We start from the raw sequence: 23,810 nt of genomic DNA, 5'->3' as shown, positions 1-23,810 counted from the left end.
GGCCAAAAAAAGCCATAATGTGCTTTGCCTAAGCAAGTTACTTCTTTACGATTTAGGAAAAGATGTTTTCAAAAAGTCTGGCCGGGCGTGGTGGCTCACGCCTGTAATCCCAGCACTTTGGGAGGCCGAGGCGGGTGGATCACGAGGTCAAGAGATCGAGACCATCCTCGTCAACATGGTGAAACCCCGTCTCTACTGAAAATACAACAAATTAGCTGGGCACGGTGGTGCGTGCCTGTAATCCCAGCTACTCAGGAGGCTGAGGCAGGAGAATTGCTTGAACCCAGGAGGCGGAGGTTGCGGTGAGCCAAGACCCCGCCATTGCACTCCAGCCTGGGTAACAAGAGTGAAACTCCGTTGCAAAAAAAAAAAAAGTCTGCCAAGTAAGAGCTCTTTGGAAACTTCAGTTTAAGTTCCAGGCTTCCATGCAAAACTTCCCTCTTCCATCTTACTTTTCTGTTGATTGGGAAACCGATCTTCCTTGGAGAGCCATCGGTATTGATTTTATTAGCTAACTTTTACCCTGATATTTGGATCACTGTAAGTTATAGCTATTTTTAAATGATCCTTAATCAAGAATGTTTCAAAAGGTTACATTAAATTCCAAATAGTTTCCAAAAGAAAATTTTTATTTGAAGTGAATTATGTATCTGGAATTAGTTAACACAGGCCAGTTAGTGGTTAATTTTACTGTATATTCTTCTAAAACAAACAGGCAACATTCCACTGTCCCAAAAGCCAGAAGATCTGGCTGGAAAAGTAAACCTAAAACCCACTCATAAGATTCCTTATGAAAAGTTTCAACATTATTTCTAAGTGAATCAAATCTTGGAAAACAGACTTTCAGAGTAATAAACTTAAAAGCTGACACATGAATAACTCTACAAATGAACTCTTTACTTTCCTAAAGGATGAACTCAGTAAATAATAAATTACTGGCTGCAAGGGAGGTAGGGGTGAGGACAGATTTAAGAGGATAAGTGACAGAATCTATAACTGGACAAATTCAAAGCCTAGTAACCTTCCCCAATGCCTCTTCTCCCTTATTCATCTTGTAAAGAGATGACGTGTGAATGAATGCTGTCTCTTAAATGTGCAGTATTTCAGTTAAGCCTTGCTAATTAAGTCAGACATCAACTTCCAGGTTTTATACCTGAACATTATATTGCAGACTTTTCTTCTAGTATATGGTACTTTGTAAGTAAAGTCATTCCTAAATGTTCAGAAAGTTGTTTTTCTAATATCCTCACATTTTAGAAGTTACTTCTGCAAGAAAGAAATCAAGAATATAAAACTCCAGTGAAATAATGCATCCTTTTCAAATCAATCCACTAGCATTCAATGCATATTATTTAAATAGTGTTATTGATCTAAAATCAATAGTGCATTTCTAATTCAACAATCACTCCCATCTTGCTGATACCCAGTCTATCTGTAAAAAGGCTTCTAATTACAATCTTTCCACTGTATGAAAATCTTAAAAATCAAAGACTTGATTTTGTGCTCTTTACTCAAGTGACACTCCATGAAAAAACTGCTCCAATTAAGCCGTAATTGTGATTACCAAACTCTTAACCAAACCAATAACCAGTGGACATTAAAGATTAGCCTGAACACTGGTAAACAATTTATTTGGATATCAACACACATAAACATACATTTCTCAACACAGTATAAAGACATATACTAAAATTCATAAAATTACAGAATATCAAATGTCTTAGTTTCTTTACAAATATCTCATGTTTAAATTGAGTTTTAGAAATTCTTAATGATGACCAAAATAGAAAACACCTATCTACACAGCCGATGGAAACAAGAACCTCTGTAAACTGCATTTTTAAGACAAAAGAACAATTAATTTCCTTTTGACAACCATATGACTATAATGAAGATAAGTAAAAACAGCCATACCTCCTGGAGGAAAAAGCAAATAAATCTTTTTCTGAGGTGAATAAACAGTAACCCTCCGACATCAACATGAACAGAACTGACAGATCGCTCAAAGCTTCTAAAAGGCAATCATTAGATAACCCTTCAAATGAGACAGAACTATATAATTACTGAGAATATGCAAAATCTGAAGCAAATTGCATGTTTCTTTTGATCACAAACTCATGATGACAAAGCAGTTTTTTTTTTTTGAAAAATTAAAGAGGGGGTCTCCCCGCCCCTGCATCTCTTGGCTATCCCTTTCTTTCCCCGGCCTTCCCCGTGTGAATTGCAGTTTGTCACTTCCCATTTACCACTTGAAATAACACAGTAAGAGAATCATTAACTATGTACTATGTTGCAACTTGATAATTTTCCTGCAGATGGCTCTATAATCACAGGACTGCCTAATGGTGTGTATATGCACACATTAAAAAAAAACTATGAGGATGACCCCCAGGTTTTTAAATTCCTCAATAAACCAGTACCTCTGAAGAGCTTTCAAGACCGACACACACTTTGCGCTACTGACTTGTTAGGCAATCTAACAACAAAACAAAACTGTAGGCAAACAAAGTTATGATTTAAAATCATCTGTAAAGGTAAATAATTTTTGAGAACATGATGTCTTGGGTCAGATTATCTGTTCCTTGAAGGAAGTGCCGCTATTTTTTTTTGGTTTCTCTTTTGGCCTGTGCATTTTTTTTCTCTTCTGAGCTGGAAAACACCAGATCCTTTCAATTTATGACCAGCACCAAGATATTCTATTTTAAATTTTTATTTATTTTTTGAGACGGAGTTTCGCTCTTGTTACCCAGGCTGGAGTGCAATGGCACCATCTCGGCTCACGGCAACCTCCGCCTCCTGGGTTCAGGCAATTCTCCTGCCTCAGCCTCCTGAGTAGCTGGGATTACAGGCACGCGCCACCGTGCCCAGCTAATTTTTTGTATTTTTAGTAGAGACGGGGTTTCACCATGTTGACCAGGATGGTCTCGATCTCTTGACCTTGTGATCCACCCGCCTCGGCCTCCCAAAGTGCTGGGATTACAGGCTTGAGCCACCGTGCCCGGCCCTCAAATTTATTTTTAAAAAGACCAGAAGTAACATCTGCATCGTAACCCAGAACCATTTCAAGAATCTGTAATCCAAAACTGTAAATAACTTATACACTAAGTCATTTTTGGGCCCTAATCTATAATTTTGTTTAAGAAAAATTCTTGCTAGTGGTAGCAAAATGTTAACACTTCCTACCTCTAAATACTTAAATATTGAGTCTGTCAAAACATCCTACTTCATATTTGTGATAAAGTATAAGAGCAAAGGTAATTTTTGCTATATTCACTAGAAGAAATCATATAGATCTTGAATTTATGAAAAGACCTATCTTTTGGCCGGGCACAGTGGCTCACGCCTATAATCCCAGCACTTTGGGAGGCCAAGGCGGGTGGATCATGAGGTCAAGAGATCAAGACCATCCTGGTCAACGAGGTGAAACCCCGTCTCCACTAAAAATACAAAAATTAGCTGGGCATGGTGGTGCGCGCCTGTAGTCCCAGTTACTCGGGAGGCTGAGGCAGGAGAATTGCTTGAACCCAGAAGGCGGAGGTTGTCGTGAACCAAGATCGTGCCATTGCACTCCAGTCTGGGTAACAACAGCGAAACTCTGTCTCACTCTGTCTCAAAAAAAAAAAACAAAAAAGAAAAAAAAAAAAAAAGACCTATTTTTTAAGCATGGTTTCGCATTACTAAATTCTGGTGACCATTCTCAACAAAAGCCAAACACAGCAAATCACACTGCCACGTGTGTACCTATGCAACTATCTTGCATGTTCTTCACATGTACACCAAAACCTAAAATGCAACTAAAAATTTGAAAACACATCTAAGAAGAATAAAATCATCAGGGAAAAAGATGGGAGATGGTGTCAGTACGTTTTCCACAAAGAACAAAGCAAAATATGCACTGTTCGACCAGTATTTGGTATGCTCCACTATTCCTAACAATGACAAGTGTTCCTAAACAGATACAAAACTTGGAAGAAACTTGTTAAGCTGCTTGTTCTATGTAGCTGTAGCACATGTGTATCCAGCAAGGCAGAAGTATTCTCCCTATCATTCATTAGTATTCTATGTAATATAAGATGCACTACTCAGGTCCCAGAACACTGGAGTTATATCTTGTAACTCAAAAGAGCACTAAGCTGGGAGTCAGGAGATAGGGATCCAGGTTTCAGCTCTGCCTCTCAAGAGGCATAGAGTTTAGGGCAGGTCGTTGGCTCTTCCTGAGCCTAATTTTCCATTTCTGTAAAATTCAGGTATTAAACTAGGCCAAAGACTTTCTAGCCATTTCACCACTAATAAAACACTTTATTACGTATTCCACCCCAAAACTCTGAATTCCCATTTTGAAAGATTTTTGTCTCCCAAACTCTTTTTAAAATTCCATTATGATGACTATTTTTCTCTCTTAAAAAGAAAAATCAAGGCTGGGTATGGTGACTCGTGCCTGTACCTACCACTCTGGGAGGCTGAACTGGGCAGATCCCTTGAACCCAGGAGTTTGAGACGAGCCTGGGCAACATGGCAAGACTCTATCTCTACAAAGATACAAAGTTTGAAAATTCACTGGGTGTGGTCGTTCGCGCCTGTAATCCCAAGACCCTCAGTCTTGGGAGACTGAGGTGGGATGATTACTTCAGCCCAGGAGTTCATGCCTGCAGTGAGCTATGATTGTGCCACTGTACTCTAGTGAGGGTGACAGAGAAATAACCCGTCTCTAGAAATACAACAACAGCAACAACAAAAAATGCACAAAAACAAAAGAGAAAACTCAAAGCCATGTAACTGTAGTTCAGGAACTTCAGATTAAAAGGTCAATGAAGCATCGCCGTGCTGAGCTGAAATAATTCCAGTGAAAGAAATCTGATGTTAGGCTGCCATTTTGTTTCAGTAAACTACAGAATTCGCAGAATTTGTTAGGTGTTCCTGCTATATTTTGGATCTTCTTGTATTCAAGATTCATGTTGTGACCCACTGGCATAGATGATGCCTGGTGTCCACACCTGTTTCTTTCTTTTTTTATGGCAAAGTCTTGCTTTGTTGCCCAGCCTGGAGTGCACTAGTGCAATCTTGGCTCATTACAACCTCCATCTCCCAGGCTCAAGGGATTCTTGTGCCTAAGCCTCCAGAGTAGATGGAATTACAGGTGTGCGCTACCATATCTGGCTATGTTTTGTATTTTTAGTAGAGCCAGGGTTTTGCCATGTTGGCCACGTTGGTCTTTGAACTCCTGGCCTCAAGCAATCTGCCAGCCTTGGCCTCACAAACTGTAGGGATTACAGGTGTGAGCCACCATGCCCAGCCTGATATTGTATTTTTATAATCATATCTGCAAGAGGCATAATTAAATATCTAAAACCTCACATGAAATAAAAGGCTGAACCAAGAAAGGAATATAAAAACATAATTACAACTTCTCAATTCTAAGACAGGAGTCCAAATGCTTTGTATTCTAGTAACATTTATGCCAGGAAATGAATTATCTAAGAGGCTAGATAGGTAACTCCATTTCCTAGTAATATGTTCATTTAAAACTATCATCTCTCTTTTTATTTTATTTTTTAAGTACAACTGACACAAGGTCTCACTTTGTTGCCCAGCCTGGTCTTGAACTCCTGGGCTCAAGGAATCCTCCCACCACAGCCTCCCAAAGTGCTGGGATTAGAAGTGGGAGCCACTGCTCCCTGCTCCCGGCCCTGCTATCTTTCTTAAAAGATATGTAGTACCTAGAACAAAATGGTAAAACAAAATAAAGAAATGCAGAGACATCTTACCAAGAGGTAACAACTCTCACCTAACTTTGTCATTGTTTAATTTACTCAAAAACAATTTTGGTTTCTCAGTAATATGCTACAAGTCAGATATTCTAGGTTTCATATAGCATCATCTGGAAAATAAAATGTTTGTGGATACGCCCTTCAAATAATACATAACCCTCTCCAGATATGGCTTTGTTATAATTTTAGCAAGCAACAGAGTTAAGGAGTCAATGTGGGAGCTCAGCTTAAGTGAGTGGGGTGTGGCTCCTGCACTATTCTGTAATAAAGATGCAGTGCCCATCTATGACTTCGGTTTTTGCTCTCCTTTCGGCTGGAGAATTCAGTAGAGTAGTAAACAAGACTATTATTATAAACAAATGTGGCTGTAATGAATATGTAGGTTGGAAAGTGCACAGGATAAAGTAAGAGAGTAAAGGGTGAAAAATGGGTGGCAACACTAGAGTGACTTCACAGGTGCGTGATACTGAGAACACTTCCTTGGCATAACATTGGTAATTTCACACTGAAATGGTTGTTCTTTTACGTAGAAGGTTCAAACTGTGTTACTGTTGTTAAAATGGGAATAAAGATTATATGAATTTAAGAACACCATCTTCTAATGCTAAGACCTCACATCAGAACACAAATACATGACTTCCCAGCTCTAATGTGGCTAACCAAGGGGCACACTCTCCATGTAAAAAAAATAACTACACAGTGTTCTTTGCGGCTGAAAGACTTTTACGTTTCTTATAAAAAACTGGAGCTTTCTCTTTTCTTCCCCAAAAAGTGTTTACAAACTATGTTATACGTTTTATAATATAGTGAGTTAAAATATACAGTTATGTAGTTATCTCCCGAAGATAACTCAGATTATCTAGTATGTAGTTTATACCTTCTGAGTCAGCTGAGCATGGTCCAGAAAGAAGAAGTATGGCTGTATGGCAATTCATTTGACTTTGTTCATTTATTCAACAAAGAGTTATTAAGTATCTGTTGTGCATCTCTGTGCTGCAGATGCAATAAAAACAACATAAATAAAATTCCTGCTTTATCATGTTGTTCCTGGGTAATACAGATAAAGAATAAATAAATTAGGGCATATCGAATGGTATGAAGTACTACGGAGAAAAATCAGGAAAAGAGTGAGGAGATACTAGGGTATGCTGACATTTCACATAGGACGGTCACAAAAGACCTTCACTGACACAGTGATATGCAATCAAAGAGGAAACCAGCCATTCAGCTACTAGGGAAAAGTGTGTTCCACCAGAGAGAAATGTAAATGCAAACGCCCTGGGGTAGGAGTGTGCCTGACATATTTAAGAAGCAGTAAAAGGGACAGTGTAGCTAAAGTGAAGTGAGGGAGGGGTGGAGTAGCATTAAGATGAAGTCTGAGAGGTAGCAAGGATCTTGTAAGCCATTTTTAAAGAAGTTGATTTTACAATAAGGGGAGCTACTAGAGGATTTTAAGCAGAAGAGTATATGATCTGACTTAGATTTTAATAGGGTCTTTCTGTATTAAAAAAGAAAAAATAAAACTGGAAGACTAGTTGTAAAGAAAGCTGTTGCCATAATTTAAGAGATGGCCAGACGCGGTGGCTCATGCCTGTAATCCCAGCACTTTGGGAGGCCAAGGCGGACAGATCACGAGCTCAAGAGATCAAGATCATCCTGGCCAACATGGTGAAACTCTGTCTCTACCAAAAATACAAAAATTAGCTGGGTGTGGTGGCGCGTGCCTGTAGTCCCAGCTACTCGGTATGCTGAGGCAGGAGAATTGCTTGAACCTGGGAGGTGGAGGTTGCAGTGAGCTGTGATCACGCCACTGTACTCCAGCCTGGCACCTGAGTGACAGGAGGAGACACTGCCTCCAAAAAAAAAAAAAAGAAAGAAAGAGAGAGAGAAAGAAAGAAGGAGAAAGAGAGATAAAGGTGGTTAGACAAAGATGATAGCAGCATAGGTGAGGACAATGGTTAAATTCTTAAAGACAACTGTAGTAAGAGAAATATTATATAAGACTATCTCTGTTTCACATTTATGTCAAAGAAACCATTTTCTTTAGAAGATTTCCTGTATTGTGGTTTTCCATACTTTTCTGTCATGTGAGTGCCAAGGCCCTATATTTTTATATTAGGTCATCTTAAAACAACGTAGAATTAATGCTGATGGCTGAATTACCTGTAATTTTCCTGCTTTTTGTTTTGCTTTTGGTAAAATACTCCTATTTTGGTAACTAGGAATTAACTGCATAATTGATGGGAGAAATTAGAGAAATAATTCAGTTCCTTATACAAAGAAAGCCAGTTAACATATTGAAGGTTTGAACAATCAGAGGAAAAGGAAGTTATAAAGTATGGCTTAGAGCAGGAAGTCATTAACGGTGATGTTTCCTATTATAGATACACAAAATAATGGCCTTGTAGTCCTTATTTTTATCCCTTTAATTCAAAAAGCATTTCCTGAATACTACATCATATGTCTGGAGAACAATAATTATGCAACAAAAAACATTTTGGGCTGGACACAGTGACTCATGTCTGTAACCCCGGCATTGTGGGAGGCTGAGATGCGAGGATCACTTGAGGCCAAGAATTTGAGACCACCCCTGGCAACACAGCAAAACCTCTTCTCTACAAAAAACAGAAAATGTAGCTGGGTGTAGTGGCATGTGTATTCCCAGTTACCCAGGAGGCTGAGGTGGGAGGATTGCCTCTCTGCTTGAGCGCAGGAGTCTGAGGCCACAGTGAGCTATGATGGCACCACTGTACTCCAGCCTGGGCCACAGACTGAAATCCTGTTTCAGAAACATTTTTTTTTTAAGTTCTTTCTTTCCAGGCTGGGCACAGTGGCTCATGCCTGTAATCCCAGCACTTAGGGAGGCCAAGGTGGGTGGATCTCTTGAGTCCAGGAATTTGAGACCTGCCTGGGAAACATGGCGAAACCCTGTCTTTACAAAAAATACAAAAATTAGCCGGTTGTGGTGGCACGTGCCTGTAGTTCCAGCTACCTGGAAGGCTGAGGTGGGAGGATCATTTGAGCCCAGGAGGTGGAGGTTGCAGTGAGCCAAAATCATACCACCGTACTCCAGCCTGGGCATCAGAGTGAGAATCTGTCTCTAAAAAAAAAGTCTTTTTCCCCCAAAGGACAAAGTTATCTTTTGACTATAAGAATCTTGGGCCAGGCGCAGTGGCTCAAGCCTGTAATCCCAGCACTTTGGGAGGCCGAGGCGGGTGGATCACGAGGTCAAGAGATCGAGACCATCCTGGTCAACATGGTGAAACCTCGTCTCTACTAAAAATACAAAAATTAGCTGGGCATGGTGGCGCGTGCCTGTAATCCCAGCTACTCAGGAGGCTGAGGCAGGAGAATTGCCTGAACCCAGAAGGCAGAGGTTGCGGTGAGCCGATATCGCGCCATTGCACTGCAGCCTGGGTAACAAGAGCGAAACTCTGTCTCAAAAAAAAAAGAATCTTGAAGGCAGGGTCCTATTTTATTCACATTTAAATTCCTAAAAGAGTTTTTAATTCACAATAAGGACTTAATATATATTTACTGATTTTGACAGAAGGGATTCATATTCTCCTCACTGGCAATCTATTAGATGGAGCCCATACTAGTAGCAAATAATTTTTCTAATTCTCATTTAAGTTACTAATTTTTGAAATTTTATTTTATTTTATTTTTTTGAGATGGAGTTGCGCTCTTGTTACCCAGGCTGGAGTGCAATGGCGTGATCTCGGCTCATCACAACCTCCGCCTCCTGGGTTCAGGCAATTCTCCTGCCTCACCCTCCTGAGTAGCTGGGATTACAGGCACGCGCCACCGTGCCCAGTTGATTTTTGTATTTTTAGTAGAGATGGGGTTTCACCTCGTTGACCAGGATGGTCTCGATCTCTTGACCTCGTGATCCACCCGCCTCGGCCTCCCAAAGTGCTGGGATTATAGGCGTGAGCTACCACGCCTGGCCTGATTTTTGAAATTTTAAAATATCTTTTGTAATACTGGAAAAGATACTGAAAACCATGATTTTAAATAATGTTGAGTGTGACTCTTTATAAAATTAACAAGCTCAAGTCAGACAACTTTTAGTTTTCTCAGTTATTATTTTTGTCATGGTTGTTGTTTCTGACATGAACTTTCGATCTTATTGCCTAGACTGGAGTGCAATAGTGCAATCTTGATCTTGGCTCACTGCAACCTCCTCTTCCTCCTAGGTTCCAGTGATTCTTCTGCCTCAGCCTCCCAAGTAGCTGGGATTACAGGCATGCCGTACCAGGCCCAGCTCAATTTCGTATTTTTAGTAGAGATGGGGTTTCACTATGTTGGTCAAGCCAGTCTCAAACTCCTGACCTTAAGCAATCCACCTGCCTCAGCCTTTCCAAGTGCTGGGATTACAGGTGTGAGCCACCACACCCAGCCTATTTATTATGAATACTAGCCTCCTAAGAGCAAAAAAGGGAACTATATAAGAACCATATAAAATTTACTTGAATTCGTAGAGATTAATATTGAAAAAATGAATTTTATCGGGATGGAAGATATTATTAATTTTTGTATGAAGGTTTTATGTTTAGACCAGAAACATGTCACACGATTCAGAAGAATCTGTTTCACGGTCATACGTGGGTTGGAACTGATCCCCAAGCTGCTGACAGCAACTATCTTTAACTTTAGGTTCCTCTGTTTTGTTTGTTTTTTTTGGAGACAGGATCTCGTTCTGTCACCCCGGATGGAGTGTAGGGCTGGGATCACAGCTCACTACAACTTGGACCTCTGAGGTTTAAGTCATCCTCCGAACCCTGGCCTTCTGAGTGAGTAGCTAGTACTACAGGTACCCACCACCATGCACAGCTAATGTGTTTTTCTTTGTCTTTGTTTTTTTTTTTTTTGTAGAGACAGGGTCTTGCTACGTTGCCTAGGCTGGTCTTGAACTTCTAGGCTCAAGCGCTCCTCCCATCTTGGCCTCCCAAGCTGCTGGGCACATGGGCCAGCTTTAGGTTCTATAAGAGAGTTGGACCAGGAAAGAAGATGGTGATTGGAACAAATATATCTAAGTTTAAGTTAAAAATTTTATTAGCATTGTTTATATCAAAGCCACACTATTTAAAAACAAACGACTGGAATTTAAATCTAATTGTTTCAAATAACCAATTATTAATATATCTATTCACAGGCTGCTTTTGATGTCCTGCATATTATTAATATGACACTTAAACTCTAGAAAAGTAACAACACTGTAGCACCCACTTTATAAATTCAGGCTTTACCATTATCCTAGTTAGGAATATTTTAGAATAATGGCCCTGGAAATTGTCTGTCAATACAATAAACCCAAGGCCCTAAGAAAATGATAAAGGGACCGAAGAACACAGGTAATGAGGCCGGGTGCGGTGGTTCACTCCTGTCATCCCAGAACTCTGGGAGGCTGAGGTGGGCAGAACACTGAGGTCAGAAGTTCAAGACCAGCCTGGCCAACGTAGTGAAATCCGTTTCTACTAACAATACAAAGATTAGCCGGGCAAGGTGGCATGCGCCTGTAATCACAGCTACTCGGAAGGCTAAGGTAGGAAAATAGCTTGAACCCGGGAAGTGGAGGTTGCAATGAGTCAAGACTGCACCACTGCCCTCTAGCCTGGGCAAAAGAGTGAGAATCCATCTCAAAAAAAAAAAAAAAAAAAAAAAAAAAAAAAAAAACAACTTGATAATAGATCTTAATAAAACCAAGGAACGGGCCTAAGAAGTCAAATTAATTTTTAACTCTTTAGGTCTGTTTTTCACTGAAACTACATTTGTGAAGAAGGTATATCCTTTAGACATATACTTGTTTTCTTTAAATCCAGTGCAGCTTGGGAAACTTTGGTTTGTGGGTGAAATGCGGCCCATCACCTATTTTCGTAAGTGAAGTTTTACTGGAATATAGCCATGCCCATGCGTTATGTATCATTTGTGGGTGCTCTTATGCAAAATCAAATATATTTACTATATACCCTGATCTAATGCATTGAGGAAGAGTGGAAATACAGGCTATAACAAAGATATACGCTGGTTCTAGCACATTCTACATAAAACATAATTTCTAGAACCAAATTATTTTTGAAAACTGAGAAAATGTTGGCACATTACAGATATTGGATTAGGTAGTAAACAATTATAGATAATAAAAAGACAAAACCCTTGAATGGTCAGTACTTTAAAATGTCTTTGAAATCTATTAAATTAATATAAACATAAGAGAGAAATCAGAAACCACCCTGAGACTACCAACGTTTTTAAAATGCTTAGAAGTTTAACTACAAATGTAGCTATAGAGCATACATCACAGTCCTTGAATAAGATATTAAGTAGAACAAATAACTTTTCAAAGTAAAATCATTACAAAGGGCGTATCAGTGTAAGCAAATTACTCTGAATGTAAATGCCTTTCCTGACTTAGAAAGAAATCTAGAGCCCCAAACAGCCCTGGTGACAAAAACCTGAATTTCTTAATCTAATCCTTCTTTCTTATACTTAAAAAAAAAATCCCTGATCATACTAGGTAAAAATTAAAGCCAAAAAAAAAATACATATAATGGTTCTACTAATGCTGAACACCTGACAGTGGCCTTAAACTCTAAAAGCATTTACGTAATTCAAATATATATCCTTAAAAAAGATATGAGTTATACACACAAATATTAAAAACCATACGAGTCACACACACACACATACTCATTTGTCAAGTCTCAAAGATCTTAGCAGCCAAAAATTCAATAAAACTTAAAAGCTACCTGTAAATAAAATGTAGCCATTTTCTTCTTTTAAAAAGAATAGAAAAGTGAAAAAATAACAAATAACAAGTAAGACTGTATACACCCATATCAGTACAAACAATTGGATCCATAGGATTCACTCACTGGTTACTCTTCCTTCTGCTTTTTGGTTTGAAATTACATCAGAGACATTATTGAGTTCTCACAAAAATGAACATCTTAGAACTACACATTAAAGACTGTTAATTTTGACACTGTTCTAAACAGTGGTTACTGTTGGCATAAACAGTGGCTACTCCTTATTAATGTATGAAGAAAATCTTTCCTTCAATGAGCAAACTGAATATAAATTTGGAAAAGATTATAGGATAATATATTTATGTACTTTACATACTAAGATTTTTCTGCTAGTCTGACCACCTATAAAGACAGAGAATGAATGAGCCACTTTTGAAATTTTCTATCACAGTAGCCTTTAAATAGAGATACCTTATCTAACAGCCCGAAATAAGAAACTCTTAAGTACATACAGTTGCTGTGTGTCCTCTATGCTGTTTGCCAAGGGAACTAATCAAATACCTATTCTAACTCATGTTCAAGATCTAGAGGGTTTACTCACAAAGTTCAGCAGAAACAGGTACTTCATGTAAATAGAATTTACTCTAGAATCAGTTGATTTCTTGCTAGTCTTAAGGGCCTTAGATGATTGTCTGTTTATTGATTGATGATTAATTGACTGAGACAGGGTCTCACTGTTACCCAGGCTGGAGAGCAGTGGTGTGATCCCATCTCACTGCAATTTCAACTCCAAGGTGCAAGCAACCCTCTCCCAGAACAGCTGGGACTATAGGCACATACCACCATGCCAGCTAATTTCTGTATTTCTTTGTAGAGACCAGGTTTCATTATGTTGGCTAGGCTGGTCTCAAATTCCTGGGCTCAGGCAACCTGCCCGCCACAGCTTCCCCAAGTTTTGGGATTATAGGTGTAAGCCACTGCGTCTGGCTGGGCAGGATAACTGTCTATAAACACTCTCTGTTATCTTGGCCTCCTACTGACTTCCATAGGAGACTTCCATAGGAATACTCTCTCTACTGAGAGAGTATTTTTCTTGCTGCTCATCTTATTATTTTCATGGATAAAATTGGAGATGCCAATTTCTCTGTAGTCCTAACTCTCAACCTTTTTCTTACTAGTTCAGATGGCTAGCAAGCTCTTAAATCATAGTTTTATAATTATTCATTTCCACCTGCCCCAGGAAGTTGTCATCTCTTTCCTATTAAAAAAAATCTTCAGTTTAGATACCCTCAGGATTTAGTATTTTTTTTCTTTTGAATAGACATGGTCTAGCAGTCTTCACGGTTTTGGGAACACCTCAGATGTTTCCACCTGTCTTGTAGGGTACTCCTAAATTTTCAAATTTAATATAACAAATGACTCAAAGTTCACATTTTTTTAAAAAAGCCATTCCCAACAAAATGAAATTCCATAAAAATTTTAATAGAAAGAAAGGCATCACTTTCTCATTTTTTTTTTTTTGAGATAGAGTATTGGCTCTGTCACCCAGGCTGGAGTGCAGTAGTGAAATCATGGCTCACTGCAGCCTTGAACTCTGAGGGTTGAGAGATACTCCTGCCTTAGCCTCCCAAGTAGGTGAGACTACTGGCACCTATCACCATACCTGGCCAATTTTAAAAATATTTTTTTGTGTAGACAAGGTCTCACTATGTGGCATAGGCTGGTCTCAAACTCCTGAATTCAAGGGATAATCCTACATTGGCCTCCCAAAGTACTGGGATTACATGAGTCACTATGCCTGGCCCCATCACTTTCTAAATTAGTCAATGACTAATTCAAAGGTAACTGAATTCTGTATCTGTCTGCATCAAACCAACAAAAAGTAAGAGTCTATGCTGCTTTGATTCATGCCAGAAACAATGAAGTTCCTTATGTTGGTGGAGAAGAGTTAGCAATTAAAACAAATTTTTTTTGAGACAGAGTCTTGCTCTGTCACCCAGGCTGGAGTGCAGTAGAGTGAACATGGCAAGCTCAAGTGATCCTCCCAAATAGATAGAACCACAAAGGGTGCCAATCACATCTGGCTAATTTTTTTGCAGTGACAGGGTCTCACTAGGTTGCTCAGGCTGGTCTTGAACTCTTGGCTCAAGCGATCCTCCTGCTTTGGGGATTACAGTTACCATGCCTCGACAAAATATTTTTCTTGATGGGGCAAATTACACTTTGAGAGTTTAACCAAGAAATTTCAGTAACACCTTTTATGGGAATATATACATACACACTTCAAAACAACATACAAAAGATAGCATGACATTTGATGAAGAAACAGATAATCGTGTCATCAGGCTATGCATGAGACTGCAAACAAGTTACATTCGAAACCTGTAAGACACATCATTTTGATGCAGAGTTACTATTTGATATGCAAAGGTATTTTCAAATGCTATAGAACAAGAATACAACTTTAGGTATTTGGGTCTAGGAAGGCATTTCAAATCTCTTCAGGTATTTACTTCCCTTGTGGAAAGACTTTTTCTGCTGCATCTTGCTTCTTACTTCAGAATTCCGTATCTACTGCAGCATATAAAAGAAAATGATCTATGTTTGGAAATACTAACACCAACTTAAGAAATAAAGAATAAAGAACAAAGAAACTTTTATCCATCTGAGAAATGCTTCAGAGAGCCATAAAGACGTTCAACCAATGATTTAAGAAAGGGGAAAAAAAAGCGTACTCTGGAGAGTTAAGACAAAAATAATTAGAATGAATTTTCTAGGGGCAGCCAGATTTGATTCAAGTTTTCCTTCCCTTCATAGACTGTTTTTCTGCAAGTGAATGCTTTCTGAACGACAACAGGAGCTACAATTTACCACGTAGTAACTAGATGCCAGACACATACATTACATACGCAAGTGGGGGTAACATGATAATGTTTTATTTTACTATAATACTCATCCCTTCTTACATCTTCAAACTTTATTTTTTGTTTGCTTTTCAACAAAATTTGATAAAAATGAAATGCTAAACTTCTTTAAATTTCAGGCTGTAGTGGTATGAACTAGATACAATAAAGAATGAACATTTACTCTGAGTATCTAGAATACAACATGCACATAGTAGGTACTTACTACTCTCACAGTAACATCTGAGGTAGGCATTATCATTCCCTTTTGCAAACAGAACCTGGAGATTCCGAGAACTTAAAAGCAACTTCCCCAAGGTTATAAAATAAAAAGCTGTCGCACATAACCATTATTTGCTTAATTGGGAAGTCTGTGGTATCCTACTACTGTAGGTCCTTAAACAACAAAGCCAAACAAAAATAAATTTGATCAGTAAGAAAAAATTGACAATAAATTTATGTTTCAATTTAGTATACTACGCAAAACATTTTCTGAATAAACCAAGGTATTAAAGAACCAGATTTTAACACTAAAAAAAAAAAGTCTTTGACATTAAATTAGGTTGTTATTTTGGCCCTATGTGTGATTTCTGGCAACTTAATTTATAGTCTTGGAGTCTTGTATTTTCTTATTTGAAGGTAGGAAATGTTAGGTGTAGAGCTGTTTGGCAAAAAGCTGAAGATTAGGGTATGGGCGATGATTAACAAAGTTCCTCACGCGTGAACTCACTAAAACTGACACTGGGGCCCTAAAGGACGCTAACAAATATATTACAAATGCTTCCTTCCCTCCCCCCACCCACAGATTACCAGGAAAAAGTCCTGCCCCAAATCCCACCCAGGGCTTCAAACTTCCCCTTAACTTTATATCTTAGTAAAGATCTAATATAGATGAAAAACAGCTGATGCACATTCAAAGAACAAATACAAGAGTTGGCAGTTAGAAAAAGAAAATGGGAGGGGAGGTTTAAGGACCCTAAAAGGGAAGGAAAACACCCAGCAAAGTACCACCCACACCTTTGGAAACTCCCAGATAAAACTGTAACAATTATAAATGCCTTCCATTATCACTTGGCCAGAATAGTTGAGGTGTTTATCCAGGGTAGACTGATATGACAACTTGTCCCTTCTCATATCTGTACTGATTTCATGTGTTCCCCACTCAATCCATCTCCAGAGTCAGAGAGTGGGTCTGCTATAGGAAAATTACAAAGGTTGTAACTTGTATAGAATCCAGTAATACTGTACTTTTAGATGTGACCTCAACATGTGTTAGTTTTTCCATACTTCCATGCCTTTTACCTGTCTGGTCCATCCTCTCCTTCTCTAACAGATGTACTGCTACACGTATTTCCAGATACATCTCAAATCTCTTCCTGAAGCCACCATAATAGGGTTAGTTCTACCTACCTTTTGTCACCAGAGCACTTGGAATCCACCCTTATATTTGCTTCAATGCAAGATAATTAATTTCCTGAATGCTTGTTTGTAAGCTAGTGAGGTCCCCAAAGACAATGATGGTGTTTGTATACGTCTGAATTCTCAGTGTCCAAGCATTATTCTACTGTTGCTGCTACGAAAGCCACTTTGCCCAATCTTAACCTGTCTAGAGAAGCAAGTGGGGAATCTCCCGTGATTAAAAAACACTACTTCTTCATGAGGAGGAAGAAAACCATGCTCACTATTCTTTTTGGTTATTTATTGAGCATATCAGTTTTAAAATCATTAATTATGAAGCATTTCAGACCTGAAAGAAGCTTCACATTTCCCACTCCAAACTTCCTAAGGACTGACTGACTAGTCTAAGGCTATATAACCAATCAGCAACTGAGCTGGGCAGATTTGGGTGAACCATTCCCTTAATGTTCCTGACTGTATTGCTGCAATGATGTTTAATACACCCTAATTAGACCTTCATCCACAAACAAAAGTTACTACTCAGCTGTTCCGCAGAGAGGAACAGAGAAGTTGAGGTATGCACTTATGATATCTAAATATAAATCACAGTTTATAAAAGAAAGCCCTCTAATTAATGCTAGATGATCAAATTACACAGATTATCAATGCTGTGCATGCTAAGTAACCCTGCCTATTATTTTTTGTATCAGTATGAGCAATGATACTAACCTAGTCTTTTCACTGTTTCTTTAGAAAAAGTAATATACATTTTACAGATTAAAGATAGAATGAACAAGTAGCAAACTGATGAAATCTGAATGTTACTGCCAAATTTCCAGTATAATTTAGAAAGTATAATATTCAAATTATCATAAAATAAAACATAGATGGTAAATTTTCATTTTTATATTCAATTTTTCTTACAGTTTACATGTCAAAAGTTTGTAGTTCGCATATTTCTCAGTAAAAGCTCTGAAATAGAAAATCACAACTTAAAATTCCATTTTAGACACTGAGAAGGTAAACAATATAACCTTAAGTGTTCTCAGGACTTATTTGGTCATTATTCATTAAACTATCTTCTTTAAAAATCTTTTCAGTTAATCCTAGCAGCGGGAAAAGCATCTGTCTTTAAAGTTTTTCTGCTTTCTTTTTTAAATACTTGAGATTTCAGCTGGGTGTGGTGTCTCATACTTACAATCCCAGCACTCTGGAAGGCTGTGGCAGGAGGAGCACAGAGCCCAGGAGCTTGAGACTACCCTGAGCTGGAGACAGACTTCCTCTTCTCTTAAAAAAAAAAAAAAAAAAAAAAGCCAGCCGTGGCAGCCTACCCCTGTAGTCCTAGCTACTTGGGAGGCTGAGGTGGGAGGGTTGCTTGAGCCAGGGAGGTCAAGGCTGCAGTTGGCAGTGATTGTGTCACTGTACTCTAGCCTGGGTGACAGTGAGATCCTGTCTCAAAAAAACCAAACCAAACCAACCCAAGCCAAAACAAAACAAAAAGGCTCTGAGGTTTCAACATTAGCATTGAATCCAAAACATAATTTCAATTAATTAAAATGAATGTATTGGCTGGACAGAATGGCTCACGCCTGTAATTTCAGCACTCTGGGAGGCCGAGACGGGCAGATCACTAGGTCGAGAGATCGAGACCGTCTTGGCCAACACCGTGAAACGCCGTCTCTACTAAAACTACAAAAATTAGCTGGGCATGGTGGCATGTGCCTGTAGTTCCAGCTACTAGGGAGGCTGACACAGGAGAACTGCTTGAACCCAGGAGGCAGAGGTTGCGGTGAGTCAAGATCGCACCACTGCACTCCAGTTTGGCGATAGACAAGATCTTGTCTCAATACAAATGAATGAATGAATGAATGAATGAATGAATTTATTATTTATACATCCTTAATAACATTTAATGTATACTAATATAACTAGTAAAAGACAATATAAAAGTAGGCTTGGCTTGCAAAATTTCCTAATGGTTCTCAAAGAAATCAAGGTTTCATCAAAATTCAATGACTTGTTCACATACCTGAGACAATACAGAGAACTAACCATCTCCGAGTAATGAATGCAATTATGATTACGAATGTGAGGAGCGCTGGTGACCTCCACTGTCTACTTTCTTTCGAGGCTGTTATGTCCATTTTGCCCACTGCCTTAAAACTCAAAGAACTATGGAACACTGAAAATACACTGTTTCTTAATGTCAGGTTAAGAAATGAGATGAATTTTTCATTCAGGAATCTGTTTTTTTTTAACCTGTATAGTTCTTCTAAATATTAATGTGTAATTTAACTTTCACTGCTCTCACTGAATTATAGTAACAAATTACAAGCAAATTGCACTGTTACATGTTTTAGCAGTTCTGTCAGTTTTAATATGATTTCTGTTAATTTAACAGAAATCATCTGTTATACTGTTGAACCACCTACCCCTGCACAGCACACAACTGTTAAAATGTAAATTGCCCAACTATTTTTAGCTGCTGCTGAAAAAGAATTCCTGTCTTCGGGAATAATGATGTGAGGCATTGTGTTCATTTATCAAGCAGCTATTCAGCCTCTAGTGGGCCCAAGTGCCTATGCAAGCAAAAGCTTTTAAGAATGCCTGCAGCTGCAATCCAACCTTCCAGGTAGGCTGCAGGTTCAGAGCACAGCTGCCCTAGCCGTCATAAAACTCGGATCCATCTGGAACTGAGTTTCAAAGAGGATTTCAAATTCGACTTTTCATGTATCACACAGAAGAGAAGGCGGGGGAAGAACACAGAAAAGACGGAAGGCAAACAACCAAAAAGATGGTATCTGTACTTTAGCCTTAATAAAAAATAAAAAGCTCAGACCCTGCTGCTCCTTCTAGATTACTACTTGCCAAGCCGGATATTCCATTCAGTCTATACTTCGACGAGCTGACTCATCCGGCAGCACCTGCGCCCATGTGTTAAGTACTGCCAAATAAAAGCCCAACATCCATTTACACAACAAAAAGATGTACCCTACAAGGCACTGAGGCCTCAATCCAACAGCCTCCCTCCGCATTTGTTCTAAGCAAAGGGAGAAGAAAAAAAACTTCCTTTTTGCACCAGAGATTTAAAAACTGTAGGTGGATTTATCATGTAGGTTCATTTACAAATACTTTTACTTCTTTAAAGAATACAGTATAGTTAACAGGGCGCCCTACCGTATTAAATTATCATGGCCTTTAATGATTGTTCCACCAAACCTTTCCAACCTTCTTCTTCAAAGCCCTTTATTCTCAAAGGATACATTTTTGAGGAAAGAGGGATCAACAAACTAGTTGCTTGAAAGCTTTCCTGATACTAGGCTGAAGTTAGGAAAGGCTTAATGAAGGCTTTAAAACCCACAAGGGCTTCACAATGAACATCTGACTTGGTGATTTATGCATATGAATAACCTCAGTCCTACTGAGGCAAGCTGAGCCAAACATGTACTTCGAATCTTAATGTCTTTAGCTCCATTGGGATTATTACAAATGTAAATTTCTAAGATTTTCAGCTATTAATCTCTGTCTGTCCTCCTGTTCAGCAACATAATGACTAATTAAACATCAAAAGACCTGTATAGGAGATCATCTTTGACAGCTACCGACCTAGTCCTCTTCCCAAGAGGGGAATTCAAATGACAGGGACACAGAATAAGAGCATGTGAGTAAGCTACAAATCATTGTAGAGAAAATCTAAAAACCAAATATTAAATGTGGATTTACCTCAATCAATGATTTTGTTAAGCACTGAACAATTACTATGTAAAGTATGCCAACTGGCAACAATCAAATGCACCTTGTAGCAACCAAATACTGAACACCTTAAATCAGTTTGTTTACCATCAAGTTAAAAAAAAATAGGTACTTACAGAAGAAGGCAAACCAGGAGGCACCTTTCTGACTTTTTTTGCTTGCAAAGGATCTGCACATGGAAAACAGTACATTTCATCAGCACATTATACTGAAAAAAAAAATCTGACTTCAAATGAACAGAACTTTTTCCCCTAATGTCTTTCTTGTTTTCCAGTATTTGGGAGTAAGCAGCAAAAAACAGTAATGTATTGCTCCTTTCTTTTAACTAACCCCAGTAAAAAAACAGCTTCTCCAAATAAAGTGACACCTTCTGAAAATACATATCCCATGAATTTGGGAAGATGACAGCAAATGAACCAATACAAGAAATAAAACAAACTGGTAAATGTATGAGAGAACAGAAGGAGCATTTCTTAAGAAACTGTTCTGCCATGTGCAGTGGTTCACGCCTGGAATCCCAGCACCGTGGGAGGCCAAGGCAGGTGGATCACCTGAGGTCAGCAGGTTGAGACCAGCCTGGCCAACAGGGTGAAATCCCATCTCTACTAAAAATAGAAAAAAATTAGCTGGGCATGGTGGCGGGCACCTGTAATCCCAGCTACGCAGGAGGCTGAGGCAGGAGAATCGCTTGAACCTGGGAGATGGAGGTTGCAGTGAGCCAAGATTGTACCAGCCCAGGCAACAAGAGCGAAACTCTACCTCAAAGAAAAAAAAAAGCTGTTCTGTGCCACGTGCTACACTAGGGACTTTGCAGTTTCATTTGCAGAGGGGCACTTAGTGTAACACGTCATGTTAATAGTATGACTCTCTAACAGAATCATGTCTGGTTTTCTGCATTACATTGAGCATTACGCTTAAAAGTATATTTTGACAACCGAAAGCTAATGCTATGCTATAATTTGTTAAAAATTTGAAATAAAGGAATAAAATTAAGGTTATAATAACGTCAAGATACATGAACCACTAAATATGGGCGTCGACATATGCAATGTCATTCAGTATTAAGCACATTTACTTTTAACGTTATGTGGCTTCAACCACAACTACATCATTAATTATAATTTGACCCTGAATGTTAATATTTATTTCCAGGAAATAACTTGACAGAGAAAGTATATTTCTAAGATAGAATTTATCAATATAAATGAAAACATGAGTATTTTATATGTTAATCTGTCTCATGTGATGTAATTTTACTTATCTGTAAAATATAATAAAACCTGTCCATATGATTGACTGTAAAACAAAGTGATAAACTCAGCGTTCCAGGTTTACACAAATAATGGCTCAGATTCAGAATTTTCTGAGTGGCTCATTATTAGGAAGAGAGAACACAAGAGGAAGCTGATGTAAAGTTTATACTTTATACTTCTGAAAGCTGTAAACATGAGAATTAGTCACAGCACCATCACTCCTCAGTATCAGTGGGATTGGTTCCAGGATCCCCAAGGATACAAAAATCTACAGAGGCTCAAGCCCTTTGAATGAAATGATGTAGTATTTGCATATAATCTAGATACATCCTCATATACTTTAAATCATCTCTATATTATTATGTATAATACCTAATACCATGTAAATGCTATGTAAATAGTTATATATGTTGTTTAGGGAATAATAACAAGGAAAAAATAAGTCTATACATGCTCATGACAGACGCAATCACCCAATAAAAATTTTTTTCTTATCTGTGGTTGGCTGAATCCACAGATGAGAAACCTATGGATGTACAGGTGGCCTCAAGTGATCCTCTGGCCTTGGCCTCCCAAAGTGCTGGGATTATATCTTCCTGGGTCATCAATGACACCATACAATAAGACACTGAATAAAGGAATGAAATCAAGGTTATAATAATGCCAAGATATGATACATGAACTATTAAATATGGGCACTGACACAGGCAATGTCATTCAATCACCCATCCATGTTTCAGAGACAGGATCTTGCCCTGTTGGCCAGGCTGGAATATGCAGTGGTATGAGCATAGCTCACTATAGCCTTGAATTCCTGGGCTCAAGCAATTCCCTTGCCTTACTCTCCTGAGTCGCTAGACTTTAGGTGGGTGCCACTGCGCTCAGCTAATTAAAAATTTCTCAATTTTTTAAATAGTGTTTCACTATGTTGCCCAGGTTGGTTTTGAACTCCTGGGCCCAAGTGACCCTTTGGCCTTGGCCTCCCAAAGTGCTAATATTATAGGCATAAGCCACCATGCTCGGCCCCAGTTTAAACTGTTGTTTAAATTTTGGGCTGGGAATTTTCTACAGTGAATACCCCAGGAGGATGCAAAGCTAAAAAGGCAACTTTATATGTAGCATATGAAGAAAACTGTACACAAGAGCCAAGGGTGAAGCATTCATTCCCTACCCCAAAAGGCAGGCCTGTATTTCCTTAAAACAGAAGTACCAAAGATAAACAACAGCTGGCACACTCTGTATTTGTAAAACCCCAACTACTCATAACGAATACAGTATTCCCTTGAGCAAAAGCCACACTCTTTGTACCAAAACAGTCAACTGAACTGCTCCTACCAGTTTAGAGCCTCTCATTCTACTCTGAAGGCATTATTAGTAAAGGATGTTGCTACTTACTTTAGGCCAGGTTTTCCATTGCCATGAGAATAGAAATTTTTCTATTTGGTTACCTACCACCACACAATCAATATAAAATGTCTGATGTAAAATCATGAACCTGGGATTCACAGATCACGTCTGGGAGGTTGCAAAGTGTCACAGTTAAGAGATTGCTGGGAGTGCTGGCTCACGCCTGTAATCCTAACACTCTGAGGGGCCAAGGCAGGCAGATCACTTGCGGTTAGGAGCTCAAGACCAGCATGCTACCATGGCCAACATGGTAAAACCCTGTCCCTACTAAAAATGCAAAAATAAGCCAGTCATGGTGGCATGTGCCTGTAATCCCAGATACGCAGGAGGCTGAGGCAGGAGAATCACTTGAGCCTAGGAAGCCAAAGCTGCAATGAGCCGAGATGACACCACTGTACTCCAGCCTGTGGCACAGGAGCAAAACACCATCTCAAAAAAATAAAATAAAGTAAGAGGAGGCTGGCTGGATTCTAATTTCAGCTCCATCATACAGCAGTTAATTACTTAACTCTCTTTGATCTTTAGTTACCTCCATGTAAAAAAGGGGGTAACACATGGTTTTCTGTGTGTTTCATG

General features: G+C 38.8%; 1 protein-coding gene across 19 annotated transcripts in view; it reads right to left on the bottom strand.

Annotated features, from left to right (window-relative positions):
- TCF12 (transcription factor 12) overlaps positions 1 to 23,810 on the bottom strand; it is a 363,108-nt gene that overhangs the window by 73,733 nt on the left and 265,565 nt on the right. For 16 of the 19 annotated variants that reach the window (XM_035258674.3, XM_035258675.3, XM_035258676.3 and 13 more), the window contains one exon: positions 20,691 to 20,743. In XM_035258674.3, the coding sequence (XP_035114565.1) occupies positions 20,691 to 20,743 (53 nt within the window). Of the gene's footprint in view, positions 1 to 1,914; positions 2,226 to 20,690; positions 20,744 to 23,810 lie in introns of those variants that run through there. The other 3 variants (XM_035258686.3, XM_078333246.1, XM_078333247.1) reach the window with 1 other exon arrangement.

The sequence above is a fragment of the Callithrix jacchus genome, chromosome 8 (assembly GCF_049354715.1).
Source record: "Callithrix jacchus isolate 240 chromosome 8, calJac240_pri, whole genome shotgun sequence".
Classification (NCBI taxonomy): Eukaryota; Metazoa; Chordata; class Mammalia; order Primates; family Cebidae; genus Callithrix; species Callithrix jacchus.
This window is presented reverse-complemented; position numbering and strand designations above follow the sequence as displayed.